This window comes from Tinamus guttatus, unplaced genomic scaffold, assembly GCF_059628265.1.
Source record: "Tinamus guttatus ecotype Peru unplaced genomic scaffold, ASM5962826v1 Tinamus_guttatus_pri_ptg000169l, whole genome shotgun sequence".
Lineage (NCBI taxonomy): Eukaryota > Metazoa > Chordata > Aves > Tinamiformes > Tinamidae > Tinamus > Tinamus guttatus.
The window spans coordinates 1193155-1217941 of NW_028288703.1; the positions used below are offsets into that span (position 1 = coordinate 1193155).

A 24787-nucleotide genomic window follows, 5' to 3' on the forward strand; every position below is an offset into this window, starting at 1 on the left:
CTTTTTGGTGACTTGATGATTACAACTAGGGCTGTAAATTAGTCTTTCATCCTCCAATCACTTCAATAGTGACTACTGCCCTTTGTGGTGTATGTATCCATAGCACCAATAACAGCCTTGCTGATACCTTGTTTCTGGGAGGAACTATGAGTGCAGATGCAAATTTCCAGATACATCTCTTCTCCTGTAGATTTATCCTTCCTTTGGACCCCTTTTCTTGCCCATGCTGTTAAGGAAACTGCAAGAGGAGAGAGCGGGGGGAGCTGAGGTCTTCCCTCAGTTTTGGAGCTTCAACGGCGAACCTCAGCCCTTTGCTCCGAGGGCAGAGGGAGGGAGCGCGTGGGGTGTCTGGCTCCCTTGGTGGCCCCAGCTGGTGTTGGGCAGCCACTGCTGAATCAGCCGTGCTCCAGGCGCCACGCATCTTGGCACGGGCAGGGAGCAGCCGACTCCACAGGAAAGGGCAGGGCGCTGGTGACAGCAACAACTGCGGAAAGAAACACTGTAGTCTTTGAAAACTTGCGAAGCTTAAAGGTGGAAAGAAGAGGCAAAAAAAGAGTAGGAAAAAATCAAGGCGACAAGAAGAGAGAAGAGCATTTCTTCGCGTTTCTAGCTTCCTCCTGCAGCTCTCCCGTTTCCCACTCCGTTCCCATGAGCATTCCCACGCACATTCCCCTGGGATGCCAAGGACCCAAACCTCAGCAGCTCCGCGCGGCCTGACGCGACGCTGTCGGGACGCAGCGCCTGGGAGCAGCGGGGCTGCGCGCCAGGGCGCCGGGGACGCAGAGGTCCCTGCGCACGGCGCTGGCCGGAGCGCTGCCGCCCGCCGCTGCGCCCGTAGTAACTAACACGCTGCCCGGATGCGCCCGGAGCAGCCGCCGCTCTTGCAGCGCGGCCCCCCGCCCCGCTCCGCCCCTCTCCTGGGGCCGGGGGCTGCGCGGGAAGGGCGCGCGGAGCCCCCGACACGGGCGGCCCCCGCTGCGGGCAGCCGGGGCTACTTAAGCGCAGCCGGCGGCGCGCGGGCTCCCATGCCGGCCGCGAGCTCCGCGGGGGCGCGGGCGCTGCCAGGCGACGGGCGCAGCAGCTGCGGCTCCGGCAGGGCGGGACAGCGCCCGTGCGCCAGCGGCGGCCGGGCCCCGAGCAGCAGTGGCGCCAGCAGCAGCAGCCCCGGCTCCGCAGCCCGCGGCCGCCCTGCCCTCGCTGAGCGGAGCTGAGCGCCTGCAATGGCGGCCCCAGCGAGGAGCCGCTGCGCGCCGCTCCTGCGCTCGCCTGCGCGGCCGCGGCTCTAGGAGGGGAAGAGCAGAGCGCGCAGGGGGGCCGGTTTCCGGCGGGTTATTTATTTCTTCCCGCTCGCTCAAGTTCCCAGCGGAGCGGGCTGGGCGCCACCTGCGCCCCCCACCTGCCTCGCGGAGGGTGGAAGGTGCGCTGCGGCCATGGAGAGCCCAGCCGAAAACCCCAGCAAGGCGGCCGAGTACCTCAAGGAGCTGAACAAGATTATCGAGACGCAGCAGGAGCTGCTGGAGAAGCAGAAGCGGAGGATAGACGAGCTGGAGCAGCAAGTGGCCAAGTTGTACCACGAAAACGCCTGTCTGCAGGACGAGCATCACCGGCACCTGGCCACATGCAGGCTCCAGCAGGGCGGCCCCGCCGCCTTCCCCGGGGCGGCCACGGTGCTGAGCGCCATCCAGGAGAACGCGAAGCACGAGAAGTAAGCGGTGCCCGGGCTCGCGCGCCCCTCGCGAGGAGGGTCCCTGCGGCGGGTGCCCCTGCGCTCCCAGAGCCGGCCCGCCCGACACCCCAGCGAGCAGCGCAGCCGCGGGGGAACGGCGGGGGCTGCCCGGGCTCGCGGCCGCCTTGCCGGGGGCTGCCCCGCGCGGGCGCCTCCGCCGCGGCTACCCAGGGCCTGCGCGGGCTGCCCGCTCCCGCGGAGCGCGCCCAGCCCGCGGGCCGGGACTCCGGCAGGAGGCACGGGCGCGCGCAGTCCTGCCGTGGGGCCGCGGCTGTTCCCCGCTCTAGCATCTGTTTCCCGAGGCCCTAATCTGTAATTAATCGTGTGCTTGTCCACCGCGTGCGGAAAGCTGCTTAACTGCGCGCGATTCTTAAGTGGCAGGAAGTCAGGAATAGCAGTAAGTGGAGTCGCCGCGCTTCCCTAACGCGGCTCCTTTCTACTTACGGGAAAGTCTTTTAAGACTTAGTTCTTTGTGCCTGCAAGGCAAAAGCGTGCGTCGTATTAGAGCCTGCTTGGCTCTTCCGACACAGCCCCAGGGGCCGCTTGTAATGCGCTCCGCGCGGCTCCCAGCGCCGCCTTCCTGCACCCCGCGGAGCGGCGCTCCGGGATCGCGGCCGCGCCGGGAGCGGAGCCGCGGGAGCTCCCGGGGGGCTGAGGGCAGCGAGCCGCAGCCGGGGGACGCGGAGCCCTGGGGACGGCCCCTGGGGGCGCCTGGCTGCGCGGGGCGCGGAGCAGAGCAGCCCCTTCCCCAGGGTAGCGCAGCGTCTCTTGTCGCACAGTGTGAAGGAAGGCAACTCTGCCTCTCTTGCCGTAGCAGTGTTAGCGCTTAGGGGGTTTTCTGATGATGCCGGAGCTCCTTATTTATTTATTTTTAATGGAGATTCAATTTGGAAAACGAAGAGCTCTATAGCCAGCCCCAAGAGCATATGCTAATGGTTAACAAGCAATCCACTTAGAAGGAGAGAGAACCGTTTCCAGAAAGTGTGGGATATTTACCCAAGTCCTGCCCCGTGCGTTCACATCTAGCTCTCAAAGCTCTTGTGGCCGTTCTCCTTGTTTAATGCATCGACTTGGCTGTCTTGTCCCCTTCACTTTGTGGCAAATAATGTTACTAAAAATTGTGCTTATGGCTTGCCTTGTTTGATAACACTTCTCTTCAACCAGACCGAGACTCATTTGTAGAGTCTTTTGCCTTTTCTATGCAAGTAATGCTGAGGACTTGGAGGTTTTTAAGTCTCTTAAGTGGATTTGATGCTGGGATCAGGATTAATCTGGGATATTTTTGGCGGAGTTGTAGTGCCCTGAGGCACTACAGCCTGCGGGGCTTAGCAGAGGAGCTGGCAGTCAATGGTCTCGGAGTCTAACCCCAGTCTGCTGCCCCTGAGGGATGGCTCCTGTGCTCTCTGGGTTTTTGCAGGGCCCCCTTCCTCTGAGGAATTCTGCTCCCCGAAGGAGCTCTCCTTTCCCTTTGCTAAGGAGCAAGCGTGTCCCCTTCTCCAGAGAGCTGGTGTCACTGCTTTTCCCCCAGTTGCACAGGATGGATGGGTGGTCCCAGTTGCGCTGCAGGTGGAACAAGCTAGTCACTGAAAAGGCTTAGCCTGGGTAACTGCAAAAGGTGGATGAGATCCACCTGGCAGCCTAGGAAACACCTGTGTTTTAATGTAGTTGTCGTGTACTTTTCCTGACTTTCTGAAACTTTCCCATTTGCAGAGGATGCATCTCTGAGATGCATCCTTTTGCATCCTTCCGATGCATCCTTTTGCATCCTTCCGATGCATCCTTTTGCATCCTTCCGTGTGTCTAGGTGGGGATAGGGGCCCTTGTGTGCTGACATTCTGTAGCAATCCAGTGCCTAGTGTAAACAGTGCCTGTTCTGGGTACCTGCTGGCAGGAGGAAGTGCGTGGGGTGGCATGAACTCCTTGTTCCCTCCAGCCCTCAGGGCCAGCTCTTGTCTCTGCTCCTTTCCAGGGGCAGCACAGCTGCTTCATTGTGAGCGTCAGCACCAGTGACTGTTCTTTCTGGCTCCTCAATACTTCAAAGCTAAAATGGTTATGACCATTTTAAATGAAACTAGGATTCTCTTAATTAAATACAGAAATCGATACTTTAGTCATCAGCAGTGTCTGCACCTTGGGACTTCAGTAGGTTTTTTTGTTTGTTTGTTTGTTTTCCTAGGTGATGAAGGTTTCTCTCCACAGCAGTTTGACTTGTGTAAAGTGGATGGGCATCACTGAGGCTGCAGTGTTAGGACCAGTGTTTCATACTAGCAAGTGGTGGTTGAGTGAACTTGGATAACTTGTGTGATGCAAAAGAAAGCTTAGTAATGGACAAGAGATTGTGCTTGTGTTTAGTTCTAAGGCTGGGATGAACATGCAGCTGCATCTTTTTTTTTTTTTTTAAACAGTTTGGAAAGGTTTGCCTGTTTGTAGAAACTCTTAAGCTTGTAAGAACTCTCTTGTAAGAACTGTTAATGAGCCCAGATTTCTGTGAAGAGTCCCCAAAGTACAAGAACTGTTTTGTGTCCATGTAAAAATGGACTGTAGAAGTTTGTCCTTTATGTAGGTCGCTGTTTGGAGTGAGAAGAGCAGAGGCAAGGAGTAGTGGGTGAAGAGGTGGTTATTGCCTTGCAAGCAAGACAATGTACTAAAATAAGGTGATGCTTCCCTGAATTTGCAGATTGTGAATCAGCCTTAAAATCCTTAAGTGGAGTTGTAGATGATGAGTTAATCAACAGAAAGTTGATGGCTTTCTGTTAGAAGTAATGAATATATATACATGGTAAAGATAAAAATAGGTATTCAGCTAGCTGCAAAAACCTAATTAATATTTGATGGATTTCATTTAACACTTGAGAAAACAACAAAAACTTTTTTAAAGCTAGCTCAAACTTAGCTGTTCAGTGTAACAAAGATGGATGTTGAACATGAATTTATTAAATACATCCTCAATGTAATGAAGGCATGTTCAACATCCATTCTGGTTATGCACTGTTTAGTGTAAATATGTAGAAATATATTTACTGTGAAGTAAGTACAGCAGTTATTCCAGCTCCGGAATTCAACAGTAGCGTGCTATTAGATTAGGTTTGTCCTTCACATAATCAAGTGAAAACTCTACTGCTTTTTGCAATGAAAAAGCTCCCAATGAGAGTTTGGGGAGAGGTAGGTACAGAAGGAGTTGCCTGCTATGAAAGAAATGGTGTGAGAAGGCTGTTATTTATAACTTAGTGCAAACTCTGCTCCTGGCATTTTGGTTTATTTTTAAATGAATCTTGGGCTGCCCTTGTTCTATGGGGGTGAGTGGTGGTGGGAGTAGTTGTAATTTAGCCTCACTGTGTTTAGAAGATGGCCTTAATCTCAGCTGAGGTGTATGTAGTGCGGTCTATTAACTGGGAATTGTCACTGTGGTGCTAGGCACATCTGATAGCTGCTTTGTGGCCCATGTAAAGCGAGTTGGTGGTGCTGCATGTTGCTCTTGGCATTGAGTGCTACCCTTGCTCACTCTCTCAGCAGGAAGCCAAAGATTGCATTAGTGTAGAGACTAGCCTGACCTTCCCCCCAACCCCCAAGGGATGTTCTTTACTGAGGCAGCCTGTTGGTATGATGTAAATCATGTTTCACTGCCTCTGCTGCACTTTAACAGAAGCTCATTTTTGTTTGCTTTGGTGAAAGTAGGGGTATCCAGCTTCTATAAAAGTATGGGTGTGTTTGGATTGGATTTAGCCTCGTCTGCCTTCTTGAAAGCAAGCTTGTAGATGAAGTGCTTTTGCTGGGCCCTCTGTCTCAATCAGCCGAGTAGGGAATTGTTGTTTTTTTGAATGACATTCTTTCTGGGAGAAGCCTTTGATAGAAGTGCAGTTATAACTAAAAGTGCAGCTCTACCTAATTAGCTTATTTTGCTTGGAAGGAATATCTTTATCAGGGCAAAGCATACATTTTGTCTAAAATGAGCACTTGAATACAGTGGTAAGTTAGTTACTCTGTAATCCCTGCAGTAGTTAGGGATGATGTGATTCCTGAAGTTGAACAGAGTAGAAACTTGTATCCTCAAGTAATTGCAAACACTCTGCTGAGTTTGTTTTTAACATTTAGCTTTGTAGTCATCCTTTTCCAGTTGTGTGAAGAAGAGCTTCTCGCTGAAGGGAGTGCGGGAGTGCTTTGCTTTTGAAGCATGTGTTTCAACATCATTAGTGTGATTTGTACATCAGCAGATGAGTGAGCATCGCTTAAAACAGGCATTTGTTCTTCTGGCATTCTGGCAGTCTGGAGGAAATCAATAGTGTGAAGATGTGTAATAAGACATGAACTTGCTAACTAAACTGTTTTGGTTCTATGAAATGTTGGCAAATTCTTGTACTTAACATCTGCTCACCATTAAGTAAAATGAGAACACATGAAGACAAATTAATTTGACAACTGATGGAGAGCATATACTAATAAAACAAAACAAAAAACACGTGGTGATGCATAAAATGGTATGTTAATCTCAACTTTCCTGGAAAGGAGGGAGACAGAACATGGGCCATGAAGAAAGCAGAAAAAAATGCATGCTATTTTGTCAGAGAAGAGTAAATATAGCAGAAAGTACCTGTCCCACCCTGTATATAGCTTGACAAGGTTTAAAGAGGGTTTCATAGCTTGAAGTAAACCAATTCCATTTAAAGCATAAAGAAATGAAGTGCTCAGTGGATCAGGGAACTCTAACAAAGCCCCTTATTCTGCTGACAGACTGTAATGACTTCCTGGCTTGGTGCTTCCCCAGGTCAGGAATTTCAAGAACAAGTTATGTCTTCCTGCTGGTGACTGTTTTGATGTTTTGCCACTGAGTTCATTATGAAGACAATTGAAAAGCATTTCCAAAGATCTGCTTGTGGAAAAAGTTTAGTGAAGTTCATGGATCATACGTCCTTGGGAGTGACCGAGAGCTGCTGTAATCGCTGTAGGTAGAATGCAGGCCTTTAGGCAGTGCCCACAGCCCTCTAGCAGCGTGTTGGTTGTCCTCAGTCTGGGATGAAGGGGCAACCATGAGTCTTGGTCTCCCAGTTATTGTCCGAGGTATAACTATGAGTGCTGTGTGTTGGCATGAGTGCGATGGAGGAGTTCAACCTGAATAACTGAGTTCCTAACTTCTCCTGAAAGGTCAGGAAGTTAGGAACTGGGCATTACTGTCATAAAAAGCTAATGGCTTTTGGATCCATTCTGAAAATTAATGTAATATTCAATGTACTCATTTGTCAACACAGTAGACTTCTACATCCTTAAATATGTGTTAGAGGGATGGTCCTGAACAACTGTATAGAAATGTGCTGTGCGGATGGGGGTGGAAAAAGTAAAATCGTTCTACACAAACATACTGAGCATGATGCTTTTGAAGAAGTACTTGGCTTGCAGTTGAGCAGGGGGAGCTAAAGCTATCATTTTCCGCTTAAAGTAGTAAACCATGGGGGAAAATTAAGCATAGATTTATATGTTTCTGAATTGCATTCATAGTATCTTTAGCTGCATTATTTGTGTCAAAAGACAAAACTTCATCAGTCCTTAGGGAAGGGATCTTCTGTCAGAAAGCATGCTTCAGGGTTTTTGAAACCTGAAGCAAAATACATTATGCCTAGAGGAATATATCTGCAGGGAGAGCTTTTTAATAGCAGATGGTAAAAGCTGTAAGAAAAAAAAATCAAGGTGTTTTCTTGTAGCATACTGCGAAGAGAAGTAAATTGTTAGAATTGGTGAATGATTAAATGCTTCTTGCAAGTAGTATCTCACAAAGGTTGTTTTACTAGGTGTAAAAATGAAGTTAGGTTGCTGTGAGCTGGTCACAAGCCCCCAGTAGTGGCTTTCTCGCTTCATCCAGGTTTGCCATTGCTCCAGTTATGGGGGCTCGTGAAGAGTGCAGCTGTACAGACCTGTAAAACCTCACAGCGTAACAAATTTCTCCCAAGTTCTAGGGATTATCCTAGACCCTAACATGCAAGTGGATGCCTGAAAGGAGACAGCTGATATCAAGGAAGAGTTAAATATCTGCTTTTAGAGCCTGTGTCTGTGTGCAGGCTCCTGCCTTCCACTTGCAGGTGGCAAGGAGGTCATCTCATGCTATTCACCCCACTGTGGGGTGTGTGGGAAGCCTCTTAGGTAAGTGGATTTTGCAGCCAGAAGCACTTCCTGATATGCAGCCCACATTTGTGTTATTCTAATTTGATCCTATTATTCCTACTCATGCCTGCTTTATTATGCAAATTCCCGCTTTCTGATCATTTGTGGTCTGTGGATACTTTTAGGTGTTTTTTCGTCTTAGCTTGGCAAGTCTAAGAATGAGGTCACAGTAACTTCATTTCACTTGCCTAACTATCCAGTTTTCTCTGCAAGACTTGAAATAGCAATTTGGACAACCTGAGCAAGCTTTGTTGCACATCATATACCACCTCCTTAAACCATGTTACGCTATTGCATTCTGGCTGGATTTGGGTACGTGGTAGTTACTCTGATGTGGCTGCCTCTCTTCCACCACCTTTGCTGGGGTCCTCTGGGGGTTCTCACCAGCATTTCTCTGAAATTCTGATTCTCAGCTGTTGTAATTTACTGGGTTTAAGACAATGGGAGCACTGTGGGTTTGCACTAGTTAGAAATGTGGTTGAGGGTTGTTTTGTGATCATTTCCATGGTACTGTGATTAAGGACAGGAGTAGGAGTAAGCAATGTTCTTATTCCCAGCTGGTGACCTGCTGTTTGCCCTTGACAAAGCCAAGCATGGAGATAACAACATTGACTTGTCCATCTGCAAAATAAAAATTAAGCTTTACAGTCATCTCTTGGTAGCCTGCTTAGAGCTTTAGGCAGAAAACTGTTACTCAGTTACAATCTCATATTGCACTTGAGACAAACATGAAGCATTTTTCTTTCAGTCTTGAGTTACTTTATGACTATCTATCAAGTTGCTTCTTGCTGATCTTATTTGTATAGTTTGTGTAAAGAAAATCTAATGTTGCTGTGGAGCAGGCAAAGTATTTCACCAGCGTAATGCTGTGAAACAGAACAGCTTTCAGCAGAGAATTTGAAAACATGAATCTTCTGGCCTTACCCCTGCTGGGTACCTCAATGTCCTGTTTCATTTAGGAAGCACTTGAGTCCTGGATGGGATCTCTCCCCTCTGCGTGACCCTGGGAAGCGCCAGAGGGTCAGGGGCTCAGCGGTTCCTACTCCCTCTGCTGGCTTCCTGCTAATAGCTCACTTTCCCTATATCTATATTCTGTGAGAATCTAGTGTAGAGTCTACCTTTGAACTGCAAGATCTATGTGCATTTGTGCAGATGTCAACTTTTCTTTCAGTTTTATTCTAAAATGTGCACAGAAAAGGAATTTGTCTTTGGTGTGGACTATGCATAAATGGAGTCTCCCTGCTGTGATAAAGAGGAGACGCTGCTACCCTGTAACAGTCGATCGAAATATAATACATGTTATTTGCATGCCAGTAAGGTTTTCAAGTAGTTTTTCCTCACCAACATGAGTAAGAGAAAGACCTACATCTAACACATTACATAACTGAACCACAGTAACTCGGATTTTGTCAGCAGAAAGAGTCTTGTTCTGAATAATTGGACAAATATAGCAGGGGAAGGAGGGTGAAGAAACAGTCCTCCTTTCCATTTTAAAAATCTAAGACAAGGTAAGGAGTAAATACTTGCCAGGGTTCCTGGATCTTGGTTGGATTTCTAGTAACTGAAAGCATGTGCTGCTTGTTTTGACCATTCACAGATGGGAGTTTTTAATAATACTCTCTGGGCAGTGGAACATGCAGCTATAAAACAAACAGACTAGAAGTTTTATTAACAAGCTGAGAGTGCCAGACAGGAAGCACAATTTCCCAGGCTGTGGGGAAAGGTTGTACCCATCTCCAGAAACTATTTTTCTGTAGAAACTTTCTGTGTTTGCTTAGCTTTCCTAAACTCATAGGACTTCTTTTAGGTCCATCTGCTGTCTTGGCCTCAAAAGACAATTTTGCATGGGCTTGTTTTCTCCTTATTTTTTTTCATGTAGATATGAGTTGTTTGGGTTTATTTTTAAACTTAACACCAGTGACTCTGATGCTGCCCACAGAGCTGGGGATATTTTTGCTCGGATGTGACCAATAACCCAATGTTAAACATCAAAGTGCTGGAGAGTTCCCGAGGATAAAATAGGATTATAAACATCAAAAGGTAGCTACAGAGCACAAACTTATTAACAATTAATTGTTATTTCTGTGTACAGTGGGTGCCTTTGGATTTTCTCCTTTAGTAGCTCAGAAGAAAGGTCCTCTCTGAAGCTGCTGGGGGATCATCCCAGGCCCGTCGGACAGCACGTGGTTCTCTGCAGTGCAGACTCTGCAGAGCAGTAATACAGCACTGCAGGAAGAAGGCAGGCTGAAGAACACAGCACTGCTTGTTTGACTGGTTTTGATGTTGAGGAAAAAAAATCCACCTTTCCCACCTTAAAATACCTGGATGGTAAATCATGCTTCATAAGACTTTTGTTCTGTTTATCTGTTAGTATTCCTTTGAAAAGAAAGAGGAGGGAGGGGGCAACGCAAGCACATTAGTCCCAGTAGAGTTAATACCATATTTTACCTTATTTGAGCAAGCATGGAAAAACAGGTACAGATTTCCTTTTACCATTCCCCACCCAACAAAATTTTCTGTGGAAAACAGATGTGTTAAATATCTTCTATTTTTCTTCAGTACTGTTTGTACTATAGTTTTTCTTCTTTGCCCCCCAGTTTCCCCTCCTCTTTAAAAAGAGAACATTACTTTTTTTTTTCTCTCTCTTTTTAAGCTGTGCTCTTAGCTTTTACATAGCTTGTCTGCTTGTGCAGGAGGAACTTCATTCAAACTTGTAGGTAGCTAAGAAATTGTTGAGAAGTAAGTCTTAATCTTTGTACTGCCTCTTAGAATGAGCCTAAAATGTAGCAGTGCTCAAATTTATGATGTTTCTCACTTTGCAGAAAAAGTATTTCTATCTCGTCTCATTGTGAAAAGCAGCTTGACTCGATCAGCAGTGATCTTATAGCTGTTGCTGTGTATAGTAACTGTAGAGGGTGGTGAGAGACTTTCAAGTTTGTTTTTTAGCATGATAATTTTGTCCTCTTGAAAATACCTTATTTTTACATATTAGAATATCTACTCTAATATTTAGATATTTTTGACTATTCTTGTTTTTTACAAATAGTGTGGCATAGTTGAGATGGTAAAAATGAGGCACTGTGAGCTCCTATGATGAGATTTTTTTTTCTGGATTTTTTTCCTTTAATGTAATACCTGCAGTCCATTTGAGTATGCAATTTCTCTTGCCCTTCAGTGGTTTCTTCAGTGGTTATTTTACTAATTTATAGATGAAGTGTCTGAATTCAGTTCACCTTAGAAAGACCTTAAGTAGTAGCTTTATGTAGTAGCTGGCTACTTATTCTGGGTGGCTCAGTAGCTTTTATTGCTGATAAACAAGTTATTTATTAAAGTTTTTAAGGGCAGTTTTTATTTGCTACTGCAGTTCTCAATGGAAGTGGGATATTGAGTAGTCATAAGTGGCACCCAACAGACTTATTTGGTTTACTGCATTCAGGATTGTATCCTCTTTACCTGCATTTCGTGCTTTGAAGATTCAAGTGCAGAGTGATCCTGGATTACATCATGAAAGTAGATAAATTTAGCTGGGAGGCTCTTGACACTGCTTCAGATGGGAGCTTTGCCATTCGTATGTCAGGATTGCTGGCAAAATCAAAGTTTCATAAAGGTAGCTGCAGAAAGCCTAGATATAATGCTAATGCTTTTCCTGAAGCCATCTGGTGTTGGATCTTCAGCACTAATGAAAATCTGGCTCCTTGCTTAAGAAAGGAAAGAAAATCCTTCCAGAACAGTCAACGCAGAAAACGAAACTGTCCCCACCTCCTCTCTCCAAAGGAACCGAGCAACAGACATGGAGAATGCCAAAAAAAGATGTCTGACTAAATGTCTTGCTTAGGAAATATGCACTGATATGTTTAACTCAAAGACAGGAACTCCTACTGTGTTACTGTCAATACTGAAAAGTAGGTTTCAAGATGGGGATCTGAAGATCTAAAGACTTGTCGGCAAGTTCTTTAAGGAGTAGGCTGCAGATCTGTATAGATTGAGAGCTGCTCCTCTTCCTTGTTTTGTTCGCTCCTCAGTAAGGCTGACCGTGTTGAAAACCTTGCTGGGTTAAAGGATGGATGGAGCAGCTTATCTAAAAATTTCTTTTCTGGCCAAGTGCAATAGCAAGCATTGCAGTGAGTGCTCTTCTGCCCTCAGTGGGAATCTTCTGTCAGTATAATATGTAAATGAAGAGTCTAGAGCTCAATACTTAAAATTAAAAAGCTATTTAGTAATGGCAGTGAATTGAAAGGCAGGCTTGGTGAGAGTGAACATTACTTTCTCGAATGAATTGACGATCACATGCTTAGAAAAAGAAGGCTAGGACTTGTGATGCTAAAACAAGAGGAGACTGTAAGTCCTGAAAAACAAGGAGCAGCCTGCATAAGAACGTATTTGTTTTCATTATTAACCTTCACTGATGGGAGAAACAGAGTAGAAGTGTAGAGTAAGTGTCAGCACTGAGATGCAAAACGCCTTGGCCTGCGCTCTTTGTAACACTTGCCCCAGGCCAGAGGACCCTGCTATCTCGGGGCAGCACGGGGCTCTGTTCTGCACAGCCCCAGTCACCCAAACGAGACCAGGCTTGTGTGAACCTGTGCAGGATCGGGTCCCCTGTGTCATACTCTGGCAGCTGAGAAGTTCTTGAACAGTAGCAGAGTTCAGCTGTTTGTGAACATTTGGTGGAAGTTTACAGGGTGAAATTTCATTTGCAGTACAAAATAAAGGAATAATTTGTAATTTAGCCAACAATAATGGCTTTCCATGTATGTTTAAAAATATAATCTTAGCTTATTGTTATGATAATTTCCTGATGCTCTCAGAGCCAGGCGTATGTTATTTTTAAGAATTCTGAAAGTTTTCAACCTGTTTCATTGGAGAATAGGCACGTGTACGCGCTGACAAGTGTACAGAAGAGGACTTAAATGGTTGAGTAGTAGCAAGCATGAATTTTGGACTTTGTCAAAAATGTGGATACCGTGAGTGCTAGTTCTGTCTTCCTGCCTGTTGCCACTTCTAGGACAGTAGCCCTCTACTCTTTACTTTCATTTCACATTAGCAGCAAATAAGTTGCCTGCGTTAAGTGCTCTTGACAGTATAACATTGGACGAGGATATAAAGATATCAAGCAACTTGTCTAGCTGATGAACCAGTATCCTTCTGCTCTGTTTTCTCTCCAGTGTGTTTTAACTCGAATGCTGAGGGCGAGCAAGTAGGTGTTCTTCTAGCTGCTGTCAAGTGATCATGTTTCTGTTGAAACTGGGGCTCGTTTTGGTCTCTGTTACTACCCAATAAAAGTACTGGATCAAATCACACCTGTTGTCAAACCAAATAAAGCAAAAACATTCCGGTTCAATTCCTCATATCTCCTGACAATATTGGATGTGATCTGGTGGCTTAACTATAACATATTACTACGATTCTTCGTATAATCTTTCCTTTATCTTTTTATAAGGTTGTCCTATGTTGATGCATTGTGTCAAGCTTGATTGTGCTGTCCTGTATTATAAAACCTGGGGGTAGTAGTCTAAGACCATGCAGAAATCACAGTGGGAGTAGTTGTAGTCTCCCTTTTAGTACTTTTTTAGTACCTTTAGTACTTATTTAGTAAACTTTTTAACTATTATATTTGTGAATGTCTGGTATTTTGTTGTTGTTTTGAGGTATATATTAGTATAGCTTATTAGACTTAGACAATTACTAGTGAAAATGAAGTACTCGAAATTCCTGTATAAGTACTCGTAGAATAAATGCATACAGCATCTTTTGTTTGTATATAAATTGGATTAGTTCTATTGGAAATAGATCTCAGGTTACCTGCTCAGTAGAAATACAGTTTTGCTAGAGTAGTGATGAAGACTCTGTTGTCATCTCCAGTAGTTTATGAACTCATGTTTTTTTTTTTGTGCCTTTTTATAGATAAGCTTCCTATTTCCAGATCATGTGTTTCAGGGCCTGGCAGTGTAACCTGTCTTGGTAAATCAGCTTAACTGTGGGGTAGCTTGCAGAACATACAATGATAATAGATTTCAAATTTAATAATACTGAATGACACAAAATGCTGGCAAGCTTCTAACCATCACCCCTTGCAAATGGTTTTAGTAGACTTGTAATTGATGTCTGTGGTAATTAGTGTGTACTGGAGTTGGACATTATTTGAATTTTCTGCATAGATCAACAGACTGCTTGCAGCATAAAAATTGTTATTTAGAGGTTCACAAGCGCATTAAGGACACTGGAGCTCTGCAGGAACAAGCCAGGAATGTGCAGTTTTGCTTGGAGGGAAATCTTAGGAGTAGTGGCTTGATTTACTTGGAACAATGAAATGTTCCTGTCACTTCTAGGAAGATCTGCAGATGGGCGCTGAGGAGAACTGTTAATAATACAGCAGGCATTTATCTTTGATGTAGCAGTATATGCAGCCGTGCTAGCATATTGCAATAGATGCTTAAGAATAATCCAGTATTAATACTTATGCATGAACTGTATTTAGGAACTTTGTCTTTGGAATTGGAATGATGTTGTTTGAATAACTAAATATATAATAAAGTTCATGGATGTCTGAGGGTTGTTCTGCTGTACTGGAGATGGCTTCAGAGTAAAGTGCTCTAAAGGGGGATATGACCTGACAACCGCTCTGCGTTTGTATTAGACTGTGGGCGGCAAAGCTCCTCTTGACTTAAGAGGAGCTGAGAGACTTAGCAGTAAAGGCTGCAGGTTCACAAGCAGGTGCCTGTGAATAAATGCTCCTGTGCAGCGAATCCTGGCAGTTGAACTATTATTAGTATTGGGTTTCTTATGAAATGCAGTTGAAGCCTAGCATCAGGAGGCGCTAAGCTTTGCAAACGCCTCGGAATGCAGGTGTGCTTGCAGTCAACACAGTTAACCAAGCTGGCTGGGGCCTGCCGGGAGCAGCGCGGCTGGGGCTGCTGCTGAGGGAGGCTGCGCCTTTGCTGAGCGTGACCAGGAAAGGCCAGCGCTGTGGTGCCCGTGCGCACCCAGCGCGCTGCTGTGCTGCAGCCTGGCGTGCCACACCGACCAGCTTCCTGAGCGCTTCCGAGAGCCGCGCTCCGCTCCAAGCAAAGGAGCTGCATCTCTGGGGCCGGGAGGAAGGCCTGGCCAGCTGGCGGCAGGGGAAGCTGGCAGCTGGGCAAAGCGCTTTATAATAATTGGGCAAGGAGCAATCAGGAGAAGCTCGTGCTGGTTTTTGCTAGCTGTGCTTGTTGACTCCATACACCATTCAGTCAAAAGAATCTGGAATATAGTCACGTAGGAAGCCAGAGAAGCTGGTGTTGGCAGCTTCCCAAGTGCAGCGAGTGTGGAAGCGCCGCCGAGGCTGCGGGCGCTGCAAGAGGAGGGCCTGGCCGCGCAGTTACCTGGGGCTGCAGCCTGTACCTTGCACTGTCTGTACCTGCCGTGGGACCTCCTGCCTGCTGCAGCCGCCGTCGAGGATTCCAGCTTGGCTTCTGAGCTAGTGATAGTTTTGAGCTGTCCTTTTAACAGATTTTTGCTATGGCTTGTTTTAATGTTCCTTGCTTTGGGAAAATGCTTGGCTCCCAGTAAAGTGCTGAAAATTGTGGACTGGCCCATATTTTTACTCGCGAAGGAGAGTATTTTGTTTGAAGTCTTTGCCAAAAACCTGATGTTTCGAGAGCAGGGATTTAAGAAAGGGGCTCAGTGTAATCAATTTGTGAGAAAGGAACTGAATTCCTCACTGCAAACTTCAATTTTAAACATATAATGCCTTGTTCTGCAGAAGCTTTGTGGTCAGTGCACTTTTTGTCTTTAAATGCATGAGTATGCCAAGCAATGGTGGTGGTGACAACTGAAATATAAATAAGCTTTTAAAGGGAAAGCACTGAATTTCTGTTTCTGTTTGCTCTGATGGAGCTTTTTAAAATAACCTATTGCACTGTATTAAATGCAAAACCTTAATTTATGCCCTTTCTCCCTCTCTCTTCCTAAACTTCCTCTCACTCCTTCCTCCCATTCTGGTGATAAAGCACTTGCTATAAAATGTAGCAGGATTGGAGCAGCCCTGGGGTGCCCTTCAGGGATCTCCAAGCAGTTTGTTATAAACTCTCCTTGTCCAGGTTGCGTTGTGCAACGACTCTTGTGGCTGCAGCAAAGCGAGCTCCTTGGGTTATGTCCTCCAGCAGCGCGACCCACTTCCACCCTTCTGTATTTACACTAGCGGCAAGACTCAGGGCGCCTGTGCAAAGTTATTTAAAATCAGTTTGCTTAAATTGGAGTAAAAGGGTTATCAGGTGAGAGTAATTAAATTGATAAACCTGATTTAAAAAAAAATTGTCACTTTTAAGCTTGCAGGTGAGCTGTATGTTACCTTTTGAATTGCGCTCAGGAGAAATGGCTTGAGCTGTCTGTGATCTTAACCTGCCAGAAGTCTAGCAAATAGGTAGAGGTGGTGAATGTTGGAAGCCAATAGTGAAATATCTCGATGCTAGCGTGACCACTGGGACTCTCCTGCTATTGCACAATCCATAAGCTTGTGAGGCAGAACTACCTTTTTCAAGTCATGGGCTACAATCTGCTCTTTTCCATATTTTAATAAAGCAAACCCAAATTGAAACAAGTTCTGCTTAACATATCCAAAGTCGTATGTAGAATTCCTTCATTGGTATTAGCAATTTAGCAGTGACATCTTTGTATGTTTTGTTCATCTATTTCACACTAAATAGTGTTGTTTATGAACAGGTAAAAGCTTGTTAAATGAGGCAAAATTAAGTTAATATGGATTGCTAAGCTGAAACAGGAGAGGGAGGAAGAAATATTTTTTTGCTTAAATTACTGTTTTGTTTCCATACTCCTTGAATAATTTTAGCTTAACTTATTCTATAAATTAGCACTTAATTGTTACCTGAGGAAGAAATGGACAGCACTGCTAATTCTTGGATGTACAAGAGTAAAACTGAATCTTCACTGCAGTTTTTGTCTGATTTTTTTTTTTTTTTTTTTTTTTGCATCTGTAAACGGGGACTTTGGTTGTAAGTAAGTTTTGCACACCTGAAAAAAAGTCATTTATCATGTCCTTGGCATGTAAGAACAGCTGGAGCTAAAGTTTTCTTCCTTCGGCAGCTGGTGGCAGTTCACTACGTGCAGATTCTCTCTAGATGAAGCACAAGAGTCCTTTTGCCCTTCCTGTAATTTCCTTTAAAAAGCTTACCTGCATCCTTTGTGCTTTGGGGCCACTGCTAGAAGTGGCCATTTGCTATCTCCTAATACTAGTTGTCAAGATAACTTTGTTTGATACATAACTATCACTGTCAAGCTAGAGGATATGTGACTCTAATGCAGTGCGCTTTATTGAAAGCAAAATTTCCACAAGAAAAATGGCAAGAGTTGTATTACATAAGCTGACCACCTTGAATTGACATCTATTCCCTGGGGGAAGCAGTATGCTCCCTGTGAGCAGCCACTTGTCCACATTAATACCTGAGTAGGAATACAAGCAGGTAAGCCGGCCCATTTGTTAAGTGTTTGATTTTTCCTAATGCCTAGACAGACTGTTTGCTGTAGCACGCTGGCTGGGCTGCCTGGGCTGAGGCTGAAAGCATGTATCACTGTTACAGCAGCTCAGGGCTGGATTATCTTCAAACTTCTAAAAATAGCTGCACAGCCATCAAAAGCAAAAATGCTTTTTTCTCTAGTGAATCATGTATTCTGAGGGGAGGGCGCATGGAAATTAATCTGTACTGCCTTCTCCTTGGGATCTGGCAGAGAGCGCACTGAACAAGAGAACACGATGCTGCCATACAGCTTGAAATGGTAAAATTTCTGCAGCAGTATTACAGAATAATATATAACAAACAAGGTTTAAAAATTGATTATATTAAAGTGAAATTATACAAGAAATTATTCTGTCTTTTTTCAGGCTTCTAAAGTTGCAATTATGAGACAGATATGTCCCAGTGTATGTATCATAATTTAGATGCCTATGAATAGCTTTAATTTGTCCTTTTTCCTCCTGTTCTGTTCTGCTTCAGCATCTTCTAATAGCACCTTCTGGACAGCTGGTTATTAGAGTGATCACTGGTGTTGACTGGGTGAAGCTGAGCAGGCTTTGCCTAAGGCTACACTAAGCAGCCTACCCCAAGTCTGCCTTCATCGAGATGCTGTAGGAAGGGCAACTTCCTCAGATTGCAGCTTGTTGCCTCTTAATTTTAGTCGTTTTATGTTTCCAGAGAGATAGAGCAAGTCAAACTTGCCTTTTTTGCAGCATTATCCCAACTTTTCAGCACTACCCCTCCTGCTGATGATTATTTATGGCAATACAACCAGGTTCTTTCTAAGCAATGTCACCCTTTGCTTTTGCTATAAGGGTAACATGGAAACATAAGCAGTTCTCATTGTGCTCTACCCTTACCCAAAGGGGTTTTAAAGCTTCACATTATATACTGTGCTACAGTCTGCAATGGAACAGTTAGTAAGCTATTCTTCTCTACAGCTTTTGTAAGTAAGAGAAAGTCAAATCTCTTAACAAATTGAATTATCTGCTCCATCAAAATACAGATGTTCAAGTCTAGTCTGGATGCTATTACTTCTAGACTCTTAAAACAGAAGAGAGGTGAGGAGCTTTATCCAAGTCTCTGGAAGGGTTAGTTCCACCTGTAATGCTCTGGTGGTTTGAAGGGCCAACTGACTGCAAGATGAGGAGCTGCAGAATAGATGTGCAGGGTTGTTCTTGGTGACGTGATGAGCTGCAGAGGTGGCTGAGAATGTGTAAAACACACTGTTTACACAAAGTGCAGCTAATCTACCAGCAGAATTAGTCTGGATGTTTCCATCTGTATGTAACTTATGTTGTTCTGATATGTAGCAGCACAGTTTAAAATACTACTGCTGAGAAGGACAGTGGCTATGAAAACACGTTGGATTCATGTGTAAAACAAATGTCACTATATAGTAAGCTGGAAAGCTTGTTCTTTTGGTGCTGGTTAAGGACCTAATTACTCTAGAGCAGTTCCAGCAGTTAAGAGTGAGCAAACAGCAATGCCATAATAAAGAAGGAGCTGCTACTCCTCCTAAACATACATTTTCAGTTAATGAGGCTTGGAATAGCTACTGGCCTGTTGGGACAAGTGCTGCTTAGGCACACTGCTGTCTATGGGAGGAAATAGTTGCCATAAGTCACAGCAAAATTTAGCTATGTTTTTACATTTTTACATACCTTTTTAGTTATGTTTTTACAGGTTGGAATGACTATAAAAATACAGCTTTTACTATGGAAAGTTTCTGTACTGAAAAATCTCTTTAATAAAGATATTTTAGACATGGAAGGACTGTTTTGCCATCTTCCTGGTTGACTCTTAACTAGGAAGGGATCATAAATTCTAGCACCACTTTTTTTTTTCTCTCTCTCTCTCTCAAGGAATGTTATTGCAGAACTCTCTCATTGATCAGGATGAGCATGTGCTGTACTGACTCTCAGCTTGAATCTTACTCTCTTTTTAATTTGTATCTCTGATCTTAAGCACCAAATTTGGTTGCCAGCACAGAATGAATGGAATGAAATGAAAGCCTGCCTTAAGGGTGATGAGAATAGAAGGGGAACTCTTCAAGCCTTTGCATAAATGGATGAGTATCTTAAGGCAATCTAAATTTCATGCTGAATTTTAATCCAGCAAAAACTTCTGTTATAGTCATGGAGCTTTCCTTGTTGACTCATTTCAGAGGGTTTGTACTGTAGTTTTTCTTACTCGTTGTTCTCCTGCTCCCTTGAAGTTTTCATTCTTACCCGAGATAGATTGCAGACTAAAGTGGCTGCTGCTGGAGCTGGAAAGCTTTGTGACTTAAACAAGTTTAGAACAAAAAATTATTTTAATTAGGAAGCCCTGCTTTGATGGTTGAAATTCCTTATATCTATCTGTTTTTAAAAAGGAACAACACAGTGCTTCATACATTGGGAAAACTTATATGATTTCTGCTACTCTTTAAGGAGGATGTTTACCTTGCAGAACTTCAAGTGCCATAGGTAACCACCTATGGAGTGGATAGCAAGATGCAGGGGACTGTGCACAACTCTGGGGAGAGATGGACGGTAGATCTTAAAACAAAAACACAAACACACTGAAACCATTGAAAACTCAATATATCAACACTTCTGTATGAGCAGCTTTAAACTTGGCAATTGCAAAGCTGTGTAAGGACCACTCAGTACCATGTCTACTTTCAGAGGATGCTGCTGAATGTTGTTTCCTGGTCTTTCTCCTGGGTGCTCTCAAAGCTCCCATTGATTATTTGAGCAAATAGATACAGAGTTCTTTCCCTTGCCAATGGCTTTGGAATTTCACCCTCTTCTTATCAGAACTTAATAGAAAAAGAAGGCCCAATTCTCTTGAAAGCCGTGAAGAAACTGCTGCTGAGCTGAAGCTGTCCTAGTGCTGCTGTGTAGCCCAGTAGTGGTGATGAGAAATTGTTTACTTCAATTCTAAGCTTTCTTTTCTAAGTGGTTCTTATTTTTCTCAAATACTGCTTCTTGTCAGGGTAAATGCAGTTATTCTCTGTGCTGGAAACTTAACTGCTCTCACTTAACTGTTCTCATTCCAGCTGTTCATGGACTTTCTTGTCCACAACATTTTACCAACCTCTTCTCTCCAAGAAGTGATGTGATGTGTCACAGAAGTGGCAGTGGTCCCTGAATCTCAGTGAGACTGTCATGTGAGCCCTGTGTAACTTCAACTAATAGGTAACATTGAACTAACTGGTTTTGGCCCCTAGGTTGTGTTTCTAACTAGTTGGGCTTCCCTGTGTCTTGCAGGGACAGGGAATAAGAAGGAATAAGAATGAATAAGATAAAATTGCTCAATAATTAACAATAATGAATAATCCCTTCACAGGGGTTATGTCAACACTAAGCAATGTCTTTGCAGTCATGGGACAAGACCATTGTGGATGTCCATCTCATGCTTGCACTCGTGTTAACAGCCAGGCTTTGCACTGAGGATGGGTTTCCTTGTCACTGTTCCAGGTTGCAGAAACAGAAAACAGTAGCCTTAGTTTCCTTCCATCTCTTCACATTTATTGCTAATATTTTTTCTCCTCTCAGTTTATTAAATGCAGTTTGGCCTTTTTAAATCAAAGTTATGCAACTTAAATCTACACATTTCAAAAACAATGAGGATAACAGGCTTGAGATTTACATTTTCAGGAATAAAATGTAGTTCATCAAGCTGAAGCTAGATGAACTGGCTGGTGTTCAGAGCTGCTTTAAAAATAACACAGTTGGTAAAAGTGGCTTTAGGTAACACGGGACTTGACAAGCTTTGAATCTCAGCTGAGTACTTATCCCAGGTTCTGAACCTACGTGTTTCTTGGCAAGCGAAGGGTGTCTGTGTGAGGACAATACTCCACCTGAAATCCTCCTCCTTAGAGGAGGCTTCCTTAAGCACTTGTCCTCTTCATTCCTCGTGGTGTGTGGTACTAATGTAAATGTGCATACCATTAATGAGAGCATCTTCTGGTCAAGTACATTTAATAATAAAGCAACAGCAGTAACTTTAGAGGGAGGGGAATAGGGAAGAATTTGATATGCGAAGTTGTTAATGAAACTTTGCATGGCTAAAAAGCATGTAAAAAAAAGAGTTAGGAAGAAGGCAGACCTGTGTTTTAACTGTGGCCAGTAACTTGTGAGACTTAATTTTCATTGTGGATAACACAGCAATGGCAAGTCTTCCACGGTGACTTTCTGAATCTTCATTCTAGAGACAGCAACTTGATGTCACTGATAAATGCTGCTATATATAATTAGTACTGATTTATTCTATAGTGGTAGATGATTATTATATAATAATTTATATAATAATTTGTATAATTAGTACCAATCTGTGTAATTACTGTAAATGTTGAAGTGAAACTTAGAGGCTCAAAATTAGATGTTTAACAACATGCTTTCAGTTAACACTTTCAGTATCATTCTGCAAAATTATCCTTTTAGACTATCGTGGATGTTTGAAGGTTGTACTGACTAATTTCCTTTGCTTTCTGGTATATTTTGTGTTGAAGGCCAAATATAAGGCTTCTTCCTTTCAGTACAGATAAAAATCTCTTGCAGAATCATCGATCATGTGAAAATCCTAGTTGCAGCTGCGCTTTTCTGTGAGATGCTGACATGACTTGTAGCATTGGTGGATTTGGGGGAGAAGCTTTGCCCTTCTGGGCAAACAGGCCTTTCTGTTCCTAACCGAACTGTTGTGCAAACAGAGCAGAGGGATCATAGCAAGTTTATTTGCTCCTTACTAGAGGCTGTCATGAGCTCCCCGGGCGCTGTGAGGCGGGATGTGCTGCTGCAGGTACTGCATTTGTTCTTATACCTGCTGCTCCTTCCCTTAAAACAGCTGAAAGGCTGCAGCTCACTAAAGCAGGAACCAATAACTGTTTCTGCTGGGCAAAAAGCTTTGTAATTAAGAAAACCTTGGTGGTACCTACGAAATCTAGGAAATAGCGTTGCAGCTGATGTGAAGTCTCTGTATAGCCCTTACATTGCTTTCATTCTGCTTTCAGTTAGAGGACAGAAGAAAATTCTCCCAGGAAGGTGCTTGTTTGCTTTAAAGGCTGCCTCTTGCAGCGGGGCAGTTGTCCTGGGGACTGGGCTGCCTACCAGGCTAGATCACTGCTCCATGTGTCGTGGGGGAAGCTCTAAGAGAGGGGCCTTCTGAACTGTGGGAAGCAGAAAGGAATTAATGTTTAGTCTAAACTAAAAATCTTTCTGCTTCACATAGTTCTAGGTAAGTGGGTTTTTCATTTGTTTGTTTAGCTTTTTGTTGTTGTTTTCGATGCCAAGCCCTTGTTAAGGGTGTAAGGTTCTTCTCTCATAAAAGCTATTCCATTTCTTTTTTTTTTTTTTAATGAAGTCCAGCAAAGTCTCTTAGACATGATATACCATAGCAGTTATGATAGCCTGTATGCTTAAAAAGGAAAACTATCCTGAGAAAAAAAGGATAGTCTTGAGGAAAAATCTGATTCAATGACTTCTGGAAAACTTTTTTGCAAGATGAAAGTGAAGTTCTGAAGTTCCCAAATTGCATTGTGGGTCTCTCGTAATTTGCTTAATGAGGAACATAGTGCCCTTCTTGCCAGGGTTTATATCCTGAGAGAAGTATTTCCTAAGGATTTCTGTCCCTCTGCAAGCTGCCTTTAAAGGAGCCCAAGCGTCCGGTGCTGGAAAGCGCCGTGATCCGTTGGTGCGGAGCCCTGATGCGCTTGGCTGGCTGGCGGCCGCCTTGCTCTGCCCTGCCGGGCAATGTGCTGGGGGCCTCGTACCCGAGCGTTGGCAGGGGCTGCGCTGGTAGCACCCAAGCTTTTTTTGTTGAAAAATCAAGCTGAAAACTTGCACTGAGTGTTACAGATCTGGAGGCCTTCAGATGGGAGCTGCTTGTAACTGTTGCAATAAAGATGAAGAGAAGGGCAGAGGAAATGGCTTTAGTGGAGTGCAAGAACAGCAGAACATATCAGATAAAAGCTTTTCTAAGAAACCTCTTTTTTTAAACTTAATAGCTGGAGCGTTCTTGGGTCTATTACAGCTGGGTAAACATTAATGTGCTTCTGCTCTGCTTAAGCATCCTCTATGCTGCGTATGGGGAGCCTAAGGAGTCTGTGCTGATAGTCTTCTACAGGTTGAATTCAACTAATTTAGGTGATTTGTTTGACCACTAGTGATAGTGATTGCTAATAGGCCATATAGCTGATATACCTGTTCTTTTAACCACTGTTCTTACACTCCAATCTTAGTTACTGCTGTTTCTAAATGTTACTATCATAAATGTGTAGAGCGAAAGTCCAGACCTTGGTCAGCACTTTATGTAATCAAATCATCACTCTGTTGTGGAAGTATAGAGCTTGTTAAAAAAATACCTGTATGTTTATTAGATACAGTTAAGTTCAGAACCCAAAATGGTATTGAATCTTTTTAATTTCTAAACAGTCTCGTATTATTTGGGATCTGACAGCTTTTAAGTAACATGAGCTACAGTGCTCCTTATTTCAATGATTTGTGGAGTGTCAAAGCAGCTTTATTTTCTGAAATTATATTTTGCTGGAATGGACTCAATATTTGCTAGTTTTCAGCAGTCTTGTTAGTCGTCTTCAAATTTAAGCCTGTTAATCTCTGAGGGACTGTGAACTGGATCTGGGTCTGTTTTGCCTGTCTAAAAGCCTCATTTCAGCCTCTCTCGTCAGCTGCTGCAGCAATGATTTATCAGTAGGAAGGCAGGGACCAAGATGTGGGAAGCTGCTTCCTAATTTTAGCTGGTTTCGTTTAATCGAGTATAAATATATTCGAGCACGCAGGTAGCGACTCTGGGTTTTCTGCGTGCATGTTGTGATTGATACTCCTCCTCATTAGCTCCACTGTCTCATTTTCTGCTTCTCGAGAATGCCAGCGGTGGCTGCGCATCTGCACCGGGCAATGGCTTGTGTTGCTCCTGCCAGGGCCCCTATGGAAAGGCAACTGGGGGCTCTGCGATACTCGCCAGGAGTGTTACAGAAAGCAATAACAAAAACAAAAATTCAGTTTGGCAATCTTTAGAAGAAAATTGTCACTCCCTTTTACTTTTGGGATTGTTTAGTCAGTTTGAGGCATACTGGATCAAAGCTAATGAAGTAGTTGTGGTTTATTAAATTATACTAGGTTACATGGAGACTTGAAAGGCTTATGGACAAAATCCTTTTAACAAATGACTGAAGTAAGCTCTGGAGTGATGGTTTTTTGCCTGTTGTTGACAGCATACCATTGGACTGGCTGAGAAGGAAAATATCTGCTTCCCAATGGCTTCCCTGCGTGGAGCGAACCTCTAGCGCTGGCAGGCAGGGAGGTGCCGCGGGCGGCCGGGGGTGAGCCAGGAGCATTGCGAGGCGCTTGGCCACTGCTGGCCAAAGGCAGCAGGTGCGACCTTTAGGTAGGAAGCATCC

At 44.0% G+C, this 24787-nt stretch overlaps 1 protein-coding gene across 7 annotated transcripts in view; it reads left to right on the top strand.

Moving 5' to 3' along the window:
- Positions 1–1125: 1125 nt before the first annotated feature.
- IQSEC1 (IQ motif and Sec7 domain ArfGEF 1) overlaps positions 1126–24787 on the top strand; it is a 265436-nt gene continuing 241774 nt past the window's right edge. For 6 of the 7 annotated variants that reach the window (XM_088522864.1, XM_088522854.1, XM_088522856.1 and 3 more), the window contains exon 1: positions 1127–1705. In XM_088522864.1, the coding sequence (XP_088378990.1) occupies positions 1431–1705 (275 nt within the window). In that variant the 5' untranslated portion in view covers positions 1127–1430. Of the gene's footprint in view, positions 1706–24787 lie in introns of all 7 variants that reach the window. The other variant, XM_088522863.1, reaches the window with a different exon arrangement.